We start from the raw sequence: 16,418 nt of genomic DNA, 5'->3' as shown, positions 1-16,418 counted from the left end.
CCATAGTCAAGACTCTGAACCATTTAGCTTAGAGGCAAAAGTGTTAAATCCTTCAACTAGACCAGTAAGCTGTCCAGTTTCCCCAGTACACAATGGGCTTAACAGAGCATACAGATTTTTAGGAGAGGACACCCCTGGACTGCCAGCTTCAATTCAGAATGGACTTTCTTTATCTAATTAAAATAGCTGAACTAAATACCACTTATTTTTCTTATCTAAAATAAGGAAAATTCAGAGGATGGAAAAACACAGACTGATGGATCTTTTCCACTATACAGGGCACAGAAAAGAAATAAAAACTAAAGTCACACAAATTCTGGCACATCAGGTTCAAAACTCCGTCCATGTAAATTTCTTGCTAACTGCTTGTATTTAAACCTTGATACTGCAGAGGATGTTAAAGTTAACTGACTGCCTTGTTCAGTGCCTCTACGCTGTGACTCTAATTAGAAAAGCAGATCTGCTGCCTGGAGCCTGAGAGAGACAGGAATGATGTTTTCAACCTTCCATCATGCCAAGTACCATTTCAGAAAAAAAAATTAATACATTTAGCATGTTGTACTCCTGTTAGGACAAAAAAAAAGAAAGGTAATAATAGGGTTTGCATAAATTGCTCTGGACTTGGGGCTCCGGAGTACATAAGAATAGCATGCAATTATCTACACATGGAGGGTAATTCTAAAGAGGGCTCCTAATTTTAGACAAGAACACACCTATTTAAGGGAAAGGGAATGGGACTTGATACTGCCTTTCTGTGGTTTTTGCAACTACATTCAAAGTGGTTTATATAGTATATACAGGTACTTATGAAGGGTTAAGTGACTTGCTCAGAGTCACAAGGAGCTGCAGTGGGAATTGAACCCTAGCTCATAGTCCACTGCATTAACCACTAGGCTACTCCTCCGCTCCAAAGCATCTTCTATTTAAAAATAAAAAATAAATAAAAAAAAGCAGGCCCCTACTTTTCTTTATAGAATACTGGAATAGCCAGTCAGTCAGTCAAATGCTTGTGTATATTTAAACTCATTGGTACTTACGCCACGCCATAGAGCTGGTGTAAATAATCATGCCTAAATTGGATAAGTACAGGCATAAATCATAGTATTCTATAACTTAGATGTATAAGAATGCACACCACCTACACTCCACCCAAACTCCACCCATGAGAAGGACGGAAGCTTCAGAGATTGGTGATGAAATGCTGATACCACTTTCGGATGAAAGGAAAGAACTGTGCGGAGGGAGACCCCACCTCTGAAAAACGGAGAAACGGATCCCGACAACAGAGACCCTGAAGCTCTTAAAACCTTACATGCCCAACGTGACAGCCATCAAGAATGCTGTATTTAGATTAAAATCTTTCGAAGCAAACTTCCAGAGTGGCCAAAAAGGAAGTTTCTGCAGAGCCCAGAGACATAAATTAAGGTTTCACTCTGGACATGGTGTATGAAATGGATGCCGCAAGAGGTTTGCTCCCCACAAGAATCAATCAAACAATATCCAAGTGAGCTGCAAGAGAGATGTCTTCTGTAGTCAGCTCCAGAAACAGGCCAAAGCGGCAACCTGAACTTTTAGAGAAACAAATGCCAATCCTTTCTGAAGGCCTGCCTGGAAAAATGCTAGGATGTGCACAATCTGAGCAGAGAAGGGAGAAAGTCCATATTCAGAACACCAGCTCTCGAATGTCATCCACACCCTCATATATGCCATGGATGTTGAGCATTTCCAAGTCTGAAACAAGGTAGTAATGAATGAATAAGAATAACCTTTTCATCTCAACTGAGCCCTTTCAGCGGCCAAGCCGTACGACGAAAGTGGCACAGATCCTCTATGAGCACTACACCTTGCTTCAATAGGTCGTGTACCTGTGGAAGACAAAAAGGATCCCCGTCCAGCTGATGAATCAGTTCCACGTACTATGGTCTCTGTGGCCAATCCAGGGCTATGAGAATTATCCAGCAGTGTGATCCTTTTCAACATGCAGCATACCTTGGACCAAGGAGGGAAGACATACAGTAGATGTGTCTCTGGCCAGGGCTACAGTATCGATCCTGGTTCTTTCTCATGACTGAAGGCACTTTGGCATTCCTTTTCATCACCATCAAGTCCACCATTGGTCCACATCAAGCTGAAAACCAAGACTGGATAGTTCCCATTCTCCAGTGTCCAAGGAGGGCCTGCTGGGAAAGTCCCCTTCCAAATTCCCAGTGATATGAGCTGCCAACAACCAAAGAAAATTTTTTTCTGTCCAATTCATGAGGGAGGCTGCAGGTCCCATCTTGCTTTTTTAATATAAGCCACTGCCTTCACAATGTCGGAGAAAACTCAGACCTGGGAACGAAGTCACATAAAGCATTCCATACTGCCCTAAGCACCAAACAATTTATTGACTACAGACTCCTGTTCCATTCATTTGCACTGGGCCAAATGGAACTTATAATGAGCTCCCCAACCCAACTTGCTGGCATCCATTGTCACCACCTCCCACCGTGTTATAAGAAAGGGAGCTCCGATGGTCAAAATTCGTGGCCGACAAACCACCACTGCATACTCCATCTGGCAACCAGCATCCAAGGAAGATGAAGGTCGTACTTCTGGGAAACCGGAGACCAGCGGTTGAGAAGATGCTCCTATAAAGGCTGCATATGAGCCCTTGACCATGGCGCTACTTCCATCGCTGCTGTCACTGACAAAAGAACCTGGACATAGTCCCAGACCCTGGGCCTGCCATGACTGAGAAGGCAAATCTGTAGAATCAGCTTCGACCTCCTGTGTAGAATAGAATGCCAAGATAGTCTACTCTTCTCGTTTAGTTTACTTTAGTTTATTTGCACTTGCTATACCACCTTTGCCAACTTAGTAGATCAAAGCAGTTTACATAATATCAAACATTAAGAACAGAAAGAAACTAAAATATTCACCCAACCTAATGACAGCAGAAGACTGACACCACATTTGTCACCACCATGTTGTCCGAATAGGATGACACACGAATGAGCCAGTCATCAAGATATGGGTGAACTCTCCTGGTGCCAAAAGAAGATTGCCACCACCACCATAACCTTGGTAAGCGTTCTTGGTGAAATCGAAAGACCAAAGGGCAAAGCCTTGAACTGGAAGTGACAACCCAGCAGCGCAAAACGTAGAAACTTCTGATACAGTGGCCATATAGTTATATTCAGGTATGCCTTCTTGAGATGGAGGGCAGTGAGAAATTCTCCCACTTGAACCAAGGTTATGACTGCTCTTAGCACTTCGATGCAGACACTCTGAGGCAGCAGTTTACACCTTTGAGATCTAAGACAGGATGAAAGGTAGAGGACAATGAAGTAGATGGAGCATTTGCCTTGTTGCTATTCAGCCTGGGGAACTGGAACAATGGCCCGGAGTGCCAGCAAGGAAGCTACGGTAGCCCAAACTTCGACCGCCTTGGTTCCCTTCTGACAAGAGAACTGCAAGAAGAGTGGAGCAACTGGGCAGGAGAACTCCAAATTGTAACCATCTGTAAGAATATCCAGAATCCACTGGTCTGATGTGATTTTGGCCCACTCCTCCTGAAACTCCTGAAGATGTCTTTCCACAGGAGGAAGAGAAAAGTGGACCAGCCTCATATCATTGCAAAGCTCAAGAGGCACTGGGTGCCCTAGCTGTCTGAGGAGAACTTCCTGTCTGCACAAAAGGGAGATTAGCATGCCTGGAAGCAGGACTTCTGACCATATTGCTGATGACCAAGCTGGTACCATCTGCTGTCTCAAAATCGAGAGCCCCCTGAAGACAGATGACCAAAAGCTTTCAGCTTATCCTCCAGCAACCACTGTGGCTTAAGTTTCTCCAGTTATTTCTCCAAGTTACTGAAATTGTTTTTTTCAAAAAGTCACTTGACCAGATAGGGAAGTTTAAATAGACACAAATCTGATGCTGCAACTGCTGTCCAATGCCGCAACCAGAGATGCCAACGTGCCATGACAGCCAAAGACATACTGCAGGCCGTAACATGTCATAAATAGCATCCACAAAGTAGGCCAACGCTGCTTCCAGCTCAGCGTCAAGGTGCCCGTCTTGTGTTGTAGACTGCTAATGCCACTTCAGGCATGTTCTTGCCACAAACAAGCTGCACACTGTCACTTGAAGGCCCAAAGAGGTCACTTCAAAGGTTGCTTAAGTGAGCCTTCTACCTTCCTATCCTGTAGGTCTTTTAGGACAATGCCCCCCTTCCACCAGCAAGGTGGTCTTCTTACTCAATGCCATAACAAGGGAGTCCACCCTGGGAAGCTGCAATTTATCTTTCTCCTCTGGAACTAACAGGTAGAGGCAAGTTCTTCCAACTCTCAACTCGCATGTCCAGCGAGACCCTTCTGCTGTAATTAGATCCCTGAATCAAGCAGAAAAGAGGCTCTAAAATGTCTGAAGCAACAAACAAGAAAACACCAAAGCAGACACTGAAAAGTCCAAACCAGTCTTTATTAAGTAAATCTCAACGTGGCCATATTTCGCCAAAAAGGCTGATTCAGGGTAAACATACCAAGATAAATAAAAACAAAAGCATAATTAATATAAAAACTGAAAATAAAAAATTTAAAAGCAATTACAAATATATAAAAATCAAAAACATACACATGACATTACTTCTGTAGTCTATAAAGACATTACCAAGTAATAAAATATGCACAAATAAAAGGTAAAATTATGTATAATCATACCTGATAATTTTCTTTCCATTAATCATAGCTGATCAATCCATAGACTGGTGGGTTGTGTCCATCTACCAGCAGGTGGAGATAGAGAGCAAACTTTTGCCTCCCTATATGTGGTCATGTGCTGCCGGAAACTCCTCAGTATGTCGATATCAAAGCTCCATCCGCAGGACTCAGCACTTAGAGAATTACACCCACGAAGGGACACTCTGCCCAGCTCACCACCGCCGAAACGGGGGAGGGGAATTAACCCAGCTCATCCCCACACAAGTGGGGGAGGGGAATCCGTCCAGCTCATCCCCGCGGAGCGGGGGAGGGACACCACACCCGCCGATGCGGGGGGATCTGGCTTATCCTGCAACCGCAACCGCGGGAGGAGCTGACTGACTCTAACACCGCCGAAGCGGGAGGGGTACAAAGCTGCCCTACAGCCGCACGAAGCGGGAGGGAGTGCCGGCAGAATTTATGTCTCAATCCAGCCCCGTAAAACGGAGGGGAGAGGAATGCAGCAGCTCACTGTAACACAAAGTCGTCTCAACTCTTGAAGAATCCAAGTGAAAGAAGAACTTGAACACGAAGTCCTCCTGAAGTAACTGAAGGCTAAACTTGAACCTAAAATTCAACCAGAATATAAACAGTACAGATATCTGGGAGGGGCTATGGATTGATCAGCTATGATTAATGGAAAGAAATTATCAGGTATGATTATACATAATTTTACCTTCCATATCATCAAGCTGATCAATCCATAGACTGGTGGGATGTACCGAAGCAGTACTCACCCAGGGCGGGACATAGAAATCCCTGACCTCAACACTGAAGCTCCAAACCGGGCCTCCGCCCGTGCAGCCACAGTCAAACGGTAATGCTTGGAGAATGTATGAGCCGAAGCCCACGTTGCCGCCTTGCATATCTCTTCCAAGGAGACGGATCCGGCCTCTGCCATCGAGGCCGCCTGAGCTCTCGTGGAGTGAGCCTTCAGCTGGATAGGCGGCACCTTCCCCGCGGCCACATAAGCCGCTGCAATGGCTTCCTGGACCCATCTTGCCACTGTAGGCTTAGCAGCCTGCAGACCCTTACGAGGACCTGCAAACAGGACAAACAGATGATCCGATTTCCGGAAATCATTGGTCACTTCCAAGTATCTGATGATGACTCGTCTCACATCCAGATATTCAAGAGCGGAGTACTCCTCTGGGTAGTCCTCCCTACGAAAGGAAGGGAGACAGAGCTGCTGATTCACATGGAAGCGAGAACCAATCTTGGGCAGGAAGGAAGGCACTGTGCGAATAGTCACTCCTGCCTCAGTGAACTGCAGAAAAGGCTCTCGACATGAGAGCGCCTGGAGCTCGGAAACTCTTCTGGCTGAAGTGATAGCCACCGAAAAGACTGCTTTCAACGTCAGGTCTTTCAGAGATGCCCTCGACAAGGGTTCCAAAGGCGGCTTCTGCAAGGCTCTTAGCACCAGGTTGAGATTCCACGCAGGCACCACTGAGTGCAGAGGAGGGCGCAGGTGATTAACTCCCTTGAGAAAGCGCACCACATCTGGCTGCGAAGCCAGGGAAGCACCCTTCAGGCGGCCCCTGAAGCAAGCCAGAGCCGCTACCTGGACTTTAAGAGAACTGAGCGACAGGCCTTTCTCCAGACCTTCTTGCAGGAACGCCAACACTGAAGAAATTGGAGCAGTGAAGGGAGAAAGTGAGCCTGCTTCACACCATGCTGCAAAGATACGCCAAACCCTGGCGTAAGCAGTAGAAGTAGAGCGCTTCCTCGCTCTCAGCATAGTGGCGATGACCTTGTCTGAGAAGCCCTTCTTCCTCAGACGCTGCCGCTCAATAGCCAGGCCGTAAGACCAAAGGGAGAGGGATCCTCCATCACCACGGGACCCTGATGTAACAGGCCCTGCTCCACTGACAGCCGCAGAGGATCGTCGACTGAGAGCCTGAACAAGTCCGCATACCAGGGACGTCTGGGCCAATCCGGACCCACCAGGATTACCCTGCCGGGATGCTTTGCCACCCGGTCTAGCACCCTGCCCAACACGGGCCAGGGCGGGAACACATAGAGGAGCTCTTGTGTCTGCCACTGTTGGAGAAGAGCATCTACTCCCAGGGATCGAGGGTCCCGTCCTCTGCTGAAAAAGCGCGGCACTTGGCCATTGGCCGATGACGCCATCAGATCTAGGCTCGGCTGGCCCCAGCGCTTCGTGATGTCCAAGAACGCCTGAGCAGATAGTTGCCACTCTCCGGGCTCCAAGGTATGGCGACTGAGAAAGTCCGCCTTGACATTCATGACTCCGGCAATGTGGGCCGCTGAAAGCTGCTCCAGGTTCGCTTCCGCCCACAGGCAAAGACTCATAGCCTCCTTGGCTAGAGGGGCGCTCTGGTACCTCCCTGGCGGTTGATATAGGCCACAGCCGTGGCATTGTCCGACAGGACCCGTACAGGCTTCAACACCAGTACCGGGATGAACTCCAATAACACCAACCGAATGGCTCTGAGTTCCAGGAGGTTGATAGACCACTTGCCTCTGCAGGAGACTAGAGCCCCTGCGCTGTCCTTCTCAAGCAGTGGGCTCCCCAGCCCATCAAAGAGGCGTCTGTCGTGACGACAATCCACTCCGGGGTCACCAGAGGCAATCCTGCAGACAACTTGTCTGTCTGCGTCCACCAGCTCAGCGCCTTGCGCACTGCTGGGTCCACGGGAAGGCGCACAGCATAATCCTCCGACATCGGAGTCCAGCGCAGCAGCAGAGATAGCTGTAGTGGTCTCATATGAGCCCTGGCCCAGGGCACTACTTCCATCGTGGCCGTCATAGAGCCCAACAGCTGCACGTAGTCCCAAGCCCGAATAGGAGAGGCTACTAGGAACTAGTCCACCTGAGCCTGAAGCTTGACAATCCGATTGTCTGGCAGGAACACTCTGCCCACTTGGGTGTCGAATCGAACTCCCAGATACACCAGGGACTGAGTCGGGCGCAGCTGGCTCTTCTTCCAGTTGATGATCCATCCCAGGGAGCTCAAAAGAGCAACTACCCGGTCCATAGCTTTGCCGCACTCTGCATAAGAGGGGGCTCGGCTCAACCAGTCGTCCAGATAAGGATGGACTTGTACTCCTTCCTTTAGCAGGAAGGCCGCTATGACCCCCATTACTTTGGAAAAGGTCCGCGGAGCAGTAGCCAACCCGAAAGGGAGGGCTCTGAACTGGAAGTGTCGTCTCAGGACTGTAAAACGCAGAAAGCGTTGGAGGAGGCCAGATGGGAATATGCAGGTACGCTTCCTTGATGTCCAAGGAAGCCAAGAACTCTCCTGCCTTCACTGCCGCTATAACAGAGCGGAGAGTCTCCATGCGAAAGTGCCTCACTTTCCAGGCCCGATTGACCCCTTTGAGGTCGAGGATAGGCCGGACAGAACCTCCTTTCTTTGGAACCACAAAGTAAATGGAGTAACGTCCCTTGCCAATCTGATTTTTTGGCACCGGAACGACCGCACCCAGGCGGATCAGGTTGTCCAAGGTCTGCTGCACTACCACAGCTTGACCGGAGACTTGCAGGGAGAGAGTACAAACCCGTCTCTTAAGGGTTGGCAGAACTCTAGCTTGTAGCCGTCTCTGATGACTTCCAGCACCCACGCGTCTGAAGTTATAGTGGTCCACTCGCCCAGAAACGAGGACAGCCGTCCTCCAATCTGCACTGGGGCGTGGACCAAGGCCCCGTCATTGGGTACGAGACCCTGGGGGAGGACCGGAGGGAGCACCTCCGGGACGGCGGTCTCTGCGAAAGGAATGCTGCTTGGGGGAGAAATTCCTCTTGAAGGAAGAGGGGGCAGAGGAACCCGACTTGCCCGGGCGGTATGGAGGTATCGGGACGAGTACTAACCCGAGCCCTGACCTCTGGTAATTTCTTGCCCTTAGACGTGCCGAGATCGGTCACGATTTTGTCCAGCTCGACCCCAAAGAGCAGCTTGCCTTTAAAAGGCAATCTAGCCAGGCGGGATTTAGAGGCGTGGTCAGCAGACCAATGTTTCAGCCAAAGCCACCGCCGCGCAGAGACTGTCTGAGCCATGCCTTTAGCTGAGGCTCTCCAGACATCATACAGCAAGTCTGCCAAATAGGCTAAGCCCGATTCCAGGGCCGGCCAATCAGCCCTCAAGGAATGATCCGAGGGGGAAGCCCGCTGCACCATAGTCCGGCACGCCCTGGCCACATAGGAGCCGCAAACTGAGGCCTGCAAACTTAAAGCAGCTGCTTCCAAGGACGACCTTAAGGCCGCCTCCAATCTTCTGTCTTGGGCGTCCTTTAGGGCCGTGCCACCTTCCACCGGCAACGCCGTTTTCTTAGTCACCGCAGTGATTAAAGAATCCACAGTAGGCCACAGATAGGCCTCACGTTCACTCACAGCCAAAGGATAGAGGCGGGACATAGCCCTAGCCACTTTAAGGCTCGTTTCCGGGACATCCCATTGAGCCGCAATTAAGGTGTGCATGGCATCATGCACGTGGAAGGTTCTAGGCGGGCGCTTCGTCCCCAGCATAATGGCAGAGCCAACAGGGGCTGAGGGAGAGACGTCCTCCGGAGAGGAAATCTTCAAAGTGTCCATGGCCTGTAACAACAGGTTGGGCAAATCCTCTGGGCTAAAAAGCCGCGCTGCAGAGGGGTCATCCGCTCCATCCGAGCGGGGATCTATCTCCTCCAAGGAATCCGCAAAGGATCGTTGGGAGACCTCAGACACGCTGCCCTCATCTACATCGGAGGAGACAAAAGTCCTCCAAGGCCTGGAAATCAACCCGAGGGCGTTTACCTCTGGGAACCTCAATCTCTTTATCAGAAGAGGGAGCAGGGGCAGCGTTTTGCATGAGGAAAGCCTGATGCAGCAGCAAAACAAACTCGGGGGAGAAACCCCCCAGACTGTGCACTTCCGCAGCCTGGGCAACAGCCCTAGACGCACTCTCAACCGGCGCTCGCAATAGCGGGGGAGAGACATGCTGCGCATCCAAAATGGCGTCCGGCGCGAAACTCCGTGAAGGAGCCGCGCGGGAAGAACGGCGCTTAACTTTAGCCGCTTTTGTGCCGTCGCCCAAATTAAGGGCGTTCATGGCATTAATGTCTCCAACCTCAAGGGCGGCCCCGAAGAAGCCGTCCGAGCCGCGTGGCCGGCCAAGATGGCGGAGGCGAGGAGCGGGGGATGGGCGTTTATGGCGGGAAAAAACCGCCACGCCGGAGGAACGACCGGGACATTCATCGGTCACTAAACTATCACCCATCAAGGGCGAATCAGGTTGTAAAACCCCCGCATCCCCTCTAGAAGCGCTCCAGCGATCCGGGGAGCGACCCTTTGCGCCCTCGCCCTCCGACGCCATTGCCACGAGGAGAAGAATCGGGGAACCCCCTGCCCGCTATAAAAAGGTAAAATTACCTGCTTGCCGCTCCGAGCTGTAACGAACTGGTGTCCCAGTGAGTAGCTGCAATGAACGTTTAAAGAAACGTCGAATTAAACGCCTTTAAAGACGTTTAAAAATATATTTTTTTTTTTTTTTTTAAACGGAGCCAGCGGGAGGGGGGAGAAAAGGAGGGACCTGGCACCACCAGGTTTGCACTTGCTCAAAAGAGCCCTCAACCCCAGGCCTCAACAAAACCTAAGGATTAGGCTTGGAGGCCTAGCCAGAGCTGCTGCTGTGTGTGACCACCACCTGCTGAGATAGAGAACATACTGGGGAGTTTCCGGCAGCACATGACCACATATAGGGAGGCAAAAGTTTGCTCTCTATCTCCACCTGCTGGTAGATGGACACAACCCACCGGTCTATGGATTGATCAGCTTGATGATATAGAAGAAACTTATGCAAATGATTTTTCGCAAGACAGAATTCTAATGTCTCAGATTTCTCAGAGACAGCAAATGGATGCAACTTGGTACACATAATCCAATGATACAAGATTATAAAAACATAGTTCTAAAAGAGATTGAACAGCCTGAAAATACTAAAAAGAGGAAATATTGCAACATAAGTACCAATGAGAAAGCAGACATTGAATCATTAAAAAATGATAGGAGTATAATTATTAAACCCACCAATAAAGGTGGTGGAGTGGTTATGATGGATATTCAACAGTATGAAAGAAGTTAATAGACAGTTGGGGGACCCCGGTTTTTATTGATAAATTTTAAAGCCATTAGTATCCCAAATATGTGAGGGATTCAGTGGCTATAATTAATTTTCTCAAACAATTAGGAGGGTTTTTTTGTTACTTTAGATGTGGACTCTTTATATACAAATATCCCACAAGATGCAGCTTTAAATGTTATTCTGAACAAGTTTATTCTTAATGCACATCCTAGAAAAATACCAGTGAGTTTTTAAACACAGTAACATAGTAACATAGTATATGACGGCAGAAAAAGACCTGCATGGTCCATCCAGTCTGCCCAACAAGATAAACTCATATGTGCTACTTTTTGTGTATACCCTACCTTGATTTGTACCTGTCCTCTTCAGGGCACAGACCGTACAAGTCTGCCCAGCACTATCCCCGCCTCACAACCACCAGCCCTGGCACAGACCGTATAAGTCTGCCCAGCACTATCCCCACCTCCCAACCACCAGACCCGCCTCCCACCACCGGCTCTGGCACAAACCATATAAGTCTGCCCAGCATTATCCCCGCCTCCCAACCACCAGCCCCGGCACAGACCGTATAAGTCTGCCCAGCACTATCTCCGCCTCCCAACCACCAGTCCGCCTCCCACCACCAGCTCTGGCACAGACTGTATAAGTCTGCCTAGCACTATCCCCACCTCCCACCACCGGCTCTGCCACCCAATCTCGGCTAAGCTCCTGAGGATCCATTCCTTCATGTTTATCCCACGCATGTTTGAATTCCGTTACCGTTTTCACCTCCCGCGGGAGGGCATTTCAAGCATCCACTACTCTCTCCATGAAGAAATACTTCCTGATATTTTTCTTGAGTCTGCCCCCCTTCAATCTCATTTCATGTCCTCTAGTTCTACCACCTTCCCCTCTCCGGAAAAGGAAAATGTATTGCACTCAAACATAACTTTTTTTTGTTTTGCTAGATTTTATTTATAGGTTAAGGGCATGGGCATGGGCTCTACGATGGCAACCTCTATCGCCAACGTATATGTGGCTAATTTTGAGAAGTTATTTTTGGAAGATCATCCATTTAATGAACAACTGCTTATCTGGAAAAGATATATAGATTATGTTTTTATGTTATGGAAGGAAAGTAAGGATGAGTTAGGAGAGTTCTATAAATGGCTTAATGAATGGGATGAAAATATTAGGTTCAAGATGGAGTACAGCAGTTCTGAGATTGCTTTTTTGGATGTCCTGATTTCTTATAAAGGATGTCCTGATTTCTTATAAAAATTTAATTTTTCATACTGATATATACAGGAAACCGACTGATGTAAACAGACTATTTCATTTTAGTAGCTGCCATAGTAGACCACTTAAGAAGAATCTACTATTTAATCAGTTTTTAAGAATTAAGAGAATTTGTTCTGATGCACACACATACATACGAAGGGCACTGGATTTAAAAGACCGTTTTAAGTCAGGGGGATATCCAGAGATTTGTATTGATGAAGGGTATTTAACAGCTGAGAAAAACACTAGAGAAGAACTCCTGAAGAAAAAAAGATTGGAATGATAGTGATAGAATAGTTTGCGCTTTAGAATTAAACCATCTCTCTAATGGCATTATTAAGATATTGAAGAAACACTGGCACTTGATTCAGTCAGATAATGCTTTTGTAGGAAAAGAAATTTTAATAGTGCATAACAGGGGACAGAATTTGAAGGATTTCTTGGTTTCATCAACTTTTGTACATAGGGATGTACAGGAGAAAATCGCTTACTTTGGTCACTACCTGTGTGAGAAGTGCTCAATCTGTCCAGTTAAGAAGAAAACTTTATCCATCACTCATCCAGTGACTAAGAGACCTTTTGTTTTGAGACATTTTTCCAATTGTCAGTCTGATCGTGTAATATATGCCTATATCTGCCCATGCAGTTTAATGTATATAGGCAAGACAAAACAGACATTAAACAAAAGGATCATTCAGCATAAAAGTGCTATTAAGAGACAAGCTCTTGATAAACCTCTGGTAGAGAATTCTTTAAGGTTTGGTCATAAATTTGAAGATTATAAGTTTTTTGTTTTTCAGAAATCTAAATTGCCCTGGCTGGGGGGCGATATCGATAAGATCCTTATTAGGAAAGAGCAGAGACTCATATTTAGTTTCCATACTGTCCAGCCAAATGGTTTAAACAAGAAGACAGATCTTGCATACATTTAACTATGGTGTTTTACATGTTATGATTTTTCCTCCGACACTAGTATAGGTGTTTTCATCTGTCATTTTTTATCTGGGGTATATGTATATTTATTATTTATCCATATTTATTTTGCTTTCTTAAACTTTTATCTAAAGTTCTTTGGATAATTTATGCATTTTTAATGCGTTTTTGCAACTTTACAGTCATCCAATGACAACATTGGAACGCATGTCATTTACTATGTTACTATATGCACCACTCTGCTTTTCTTTACATCCCTCCCCAGTATACAACTTATCCCCACACTTTACCTTTGCAATCTACAGCCATTATTTGCATATCACACAAGCAAAATCACAAGTCACTGATGCTACCTTAAGATGCAGATATCAACCAAGCTCATGCCTCAAGAATCCCAAGAAGCAACCTAATGGACTCGGTGCATTGCATTGCACTGTTTAGACTGACTATAAATGAGTTCTCCTGCCTTAATATGACACCATGCCATGGAACTTCAACAGCCGTTTCAATAAAACCTCCATTTCAATAAAACCTCCATGAGACACTACTTACTTTATTAACCCATCTTCCATGTAAATATCAGCATAGAAAGATTGATCATCATTAACAATTTTCCCGCCCTTGATCAAAAGTCGATCACTCTGAAACAAAGAAAAGACAATATAACAGCATAGAATCATGATAAAGGAAAGAAAACTTCTCATGGTTCTGGCACAAGTATCATTCGACATTGCATCTTGTTGCCATAATCCCTACCTCCAAATGCTAGTACCTGCATTTGTGAACATGCATTTGATTTGATTTAAAATGTACCAAAGGGGGTAAGGTTAATGCATTTCATACACCGACTTTGTGTGGTATAACCAAAGCTATTTACATATTATATAAAGGCACTTTCAATTAGTGTGTACAATCAATTTGTGCCTGGAAAAAGCTCTAGTGCACATAAGGGGCAGGGGATTATATAAATGGTGCTGAAAAATTCAGCACCAAGCCTAATTCCAGGTCGAGTGCCCTTTGTAAAATAGTGCTTAGAGCCAATTCCCATACCCAATGTTAGGTACCAGTATTTACAACACTTGAAATCTGATTTAAATGCCAGCACCCAATTCACGGCATTTGGGCATAGAAATGTGTGTGGTTATATAGAATACCACCAACTTTTCAGAACGCCCCTGACCCTCCTCTGGCCACACCCCCTTTAGCATTGTACACTAGGAGATTTAGGCAGTCTTATAGAATAGTGAGCAGATTCATGCACATATCCCAATTATTGCCAATTAAACGCAAGAATTATTTAACATCAATTAACTGTTAGTTAATGGCTCATTAAACAATTTATTTGCATGCGAATCTTCACTCTGCACAGAAATGCAGGTGCCATATATCGAATCCACAGGACAATGCTTGTGTAAAGAACAAATAGGTGAAACAAAGCATTAAAAAACTGCCCCCCCCCCAAAAAAAAAAAAAAAAATCAGGAAAAATGTGTGTAAAATGAGAACAAATCAAACCTTTTTTTCTGGGCAGTACACACTCCTTGCAAAAGATTTCACAGCAAAATATTACTGTCAGGTTATTTTAGATTTAAAAGATAAAACAGAAAACAGGTAAAAGTGAGCTTTAAGATGGAATGAGGAAGAGAAACTGTCAACAGGAGAATTCTCTTATCAATGGTGAAACCAAGTAAGTGAATAGAACAGTAAAAAGGCAAGCATTCAAGAAGAGAGAACTGGGGTAAGGAAGACAAACAGAGCACACAATATAACAGCTGCATAATTGTTATTCGGAAACTTTTTAACAACAGAGGAGATAAATCAAGAGGCAAAGTGAACAGGTACCCAGGAACTACCTGGGTGGAGAATCTTTAGAAATACAAAATAATCTGAAATCCCCTAAACACGCTGGCTCCATATTTTAAGAAGTATCTATAAATGAGGGAGTTATTTTAATACCTAAAATGTACTCCATTAATGCAGTGGTTAGATTACTGCTCGCTGACTTTCAGCACACCCCTCATCCTACCTGGGCTCCAAATTTAATCAGATCTACAACTCCTAATCCCAAAGAAACTGAGATTCCTTGGGACAATGAGATTAAACAAAAATTAAGATCACTTATAAAAATATCCCAACTACAATATTAAATTTTAAAGAGAACAAAAAATAATAATAACCCTACACAACACGCAAGCACACTGTCTTTCCATCAGAAAACAGGCCAATATCAAATCATCATAAAGTCTGAATGTTTGCACCAATTAATTAGTGATAAAAAAATTATATGTGGTATAGAAGATTAAGGGGGGGAGGAAGTTATCAATGTGCAATAAAAAGGAGAGCTCTTACCCAGAAGCTTCCAACCTCTCTGTTATCACAGGTTGCCGACTCCTGTGGTAAAAGGAGTAATGCTTTCTGTCAGCCACCCTGCACCAAGACTGGCCCAATGCTCCTGGGCTGCATCTTAAAGGAGCCTTGATGCCATCCTCCTCTCCTCAAGTAGCACCACAACCACCCAATCACAACTCTATGATCCAAATTCCCATCCCCCCATCCAAACCCCAGATACCTACCAGCCCTTACTTGGCAGCATAGTGGTTTCCTGAGCAGGAGTGATCCCTAGTCAATCCTGCCTTTTCCTGCCTCGAAATGGCACCCTGAGCAGTAGTACCATAAGACTAGGGGTGCCATTTTGAGTGATGGCACTGGAAAGGGCAGAAGTGATCCAAAAGAGCACTAAGATCACCAGGTAATGGCCAGTAGGCCCCCAGGATTTGGGGAGTGGATCTGAGGGCTTTTAATCAGGCAGCTGTGGAGTATCAGGCTGTACTTTGAGTTCCAGTGCTACCAGGATAGTAAAATAACCCCAGCTTTTGGATGTGGCTATGTCTCCAGCTATACCGCAAGTTGTGTTATAGATTTTACACAGCAGTGAACTGTTTTCATGCATTTGCGTATTTTGCATCTCATTATTAAGTAACCAGCAGTGCCTTAATTATCACTGAATTAACAGTAAATTGTGTGTTAGCACCCTTTACACATAATTAAGAGGGAAAAAATGCAACTCAGAACTCTAAAGCAGTTTGATAACTTCCCCCCTAATATTTGTAATCCACATAACAGAAAATCATTTAATTAAATGTATTTAAAAACAGCCCACAGCAACACAAGTGTTCCACCAGTGGTCCTCAATCCAGTCATTGGGATACATCCAGCCAATAAATTATTTGCATAAAATGGAGGCCATGTATGCAAATCTCTCATGTATATTTGTTGTGGATGTCCTGAAAATTAGAGTTGGATATGTCCCGAGAACAACTGGGCTATACAGACAGGGGTCAACTTCAGCCACTGAGGCGACTTGGTTAAGTTAGATTTTGGTGCAGGTTTTAACTTAATCCAGATATT

General features: G+C 45.9%; 1 protein-coding gene across 3 annotated transcripts in view; it reads right to left on the bottom strand.

Moving 5' to 3' along the window:
* DPYSL2 (dihydropyrimidinase like 2) overlaps positions 1–16,418 on the bottom strand; it is a 111,107-nt gene that overhangs the window by 53,425 nt on the left and 41,264 nt on the right. For all 3 annotated transcript variants that reach the window (XM_030201839.1, XM_030201837.1, XM_030201838.1), the window contains exon 2: positions 13,564–13,652. In XM_030201839.1, coding sequence (XP_030057699.1) covers positions 13,564–13,652 — 89 coding nt within the window. The remainder of the gene's footprint in view (positions 1–13,563; positions 13,653–16,418) is intronic.

Source organism: Microcaecilia unicolor, chromosome 4 (genome assembly GCF_901765095.1).
Source record: "Microcaecilia unicolor chromosome 4, aMicUni1.1, whole genome shotgun sequence".
Taxonomy (NCBI): Eukaryota; Metazoa; Chordata; class Amphibia; order Gymnophiona; family Siphonopidae; genus Microcaecilia; species Microcaecilia unicolor.
The sequence above is the reverse complement of the archived record's forward strand: the minus strand, read 5'-3'. Positions and strand labels throughout refer to the sequence as shown.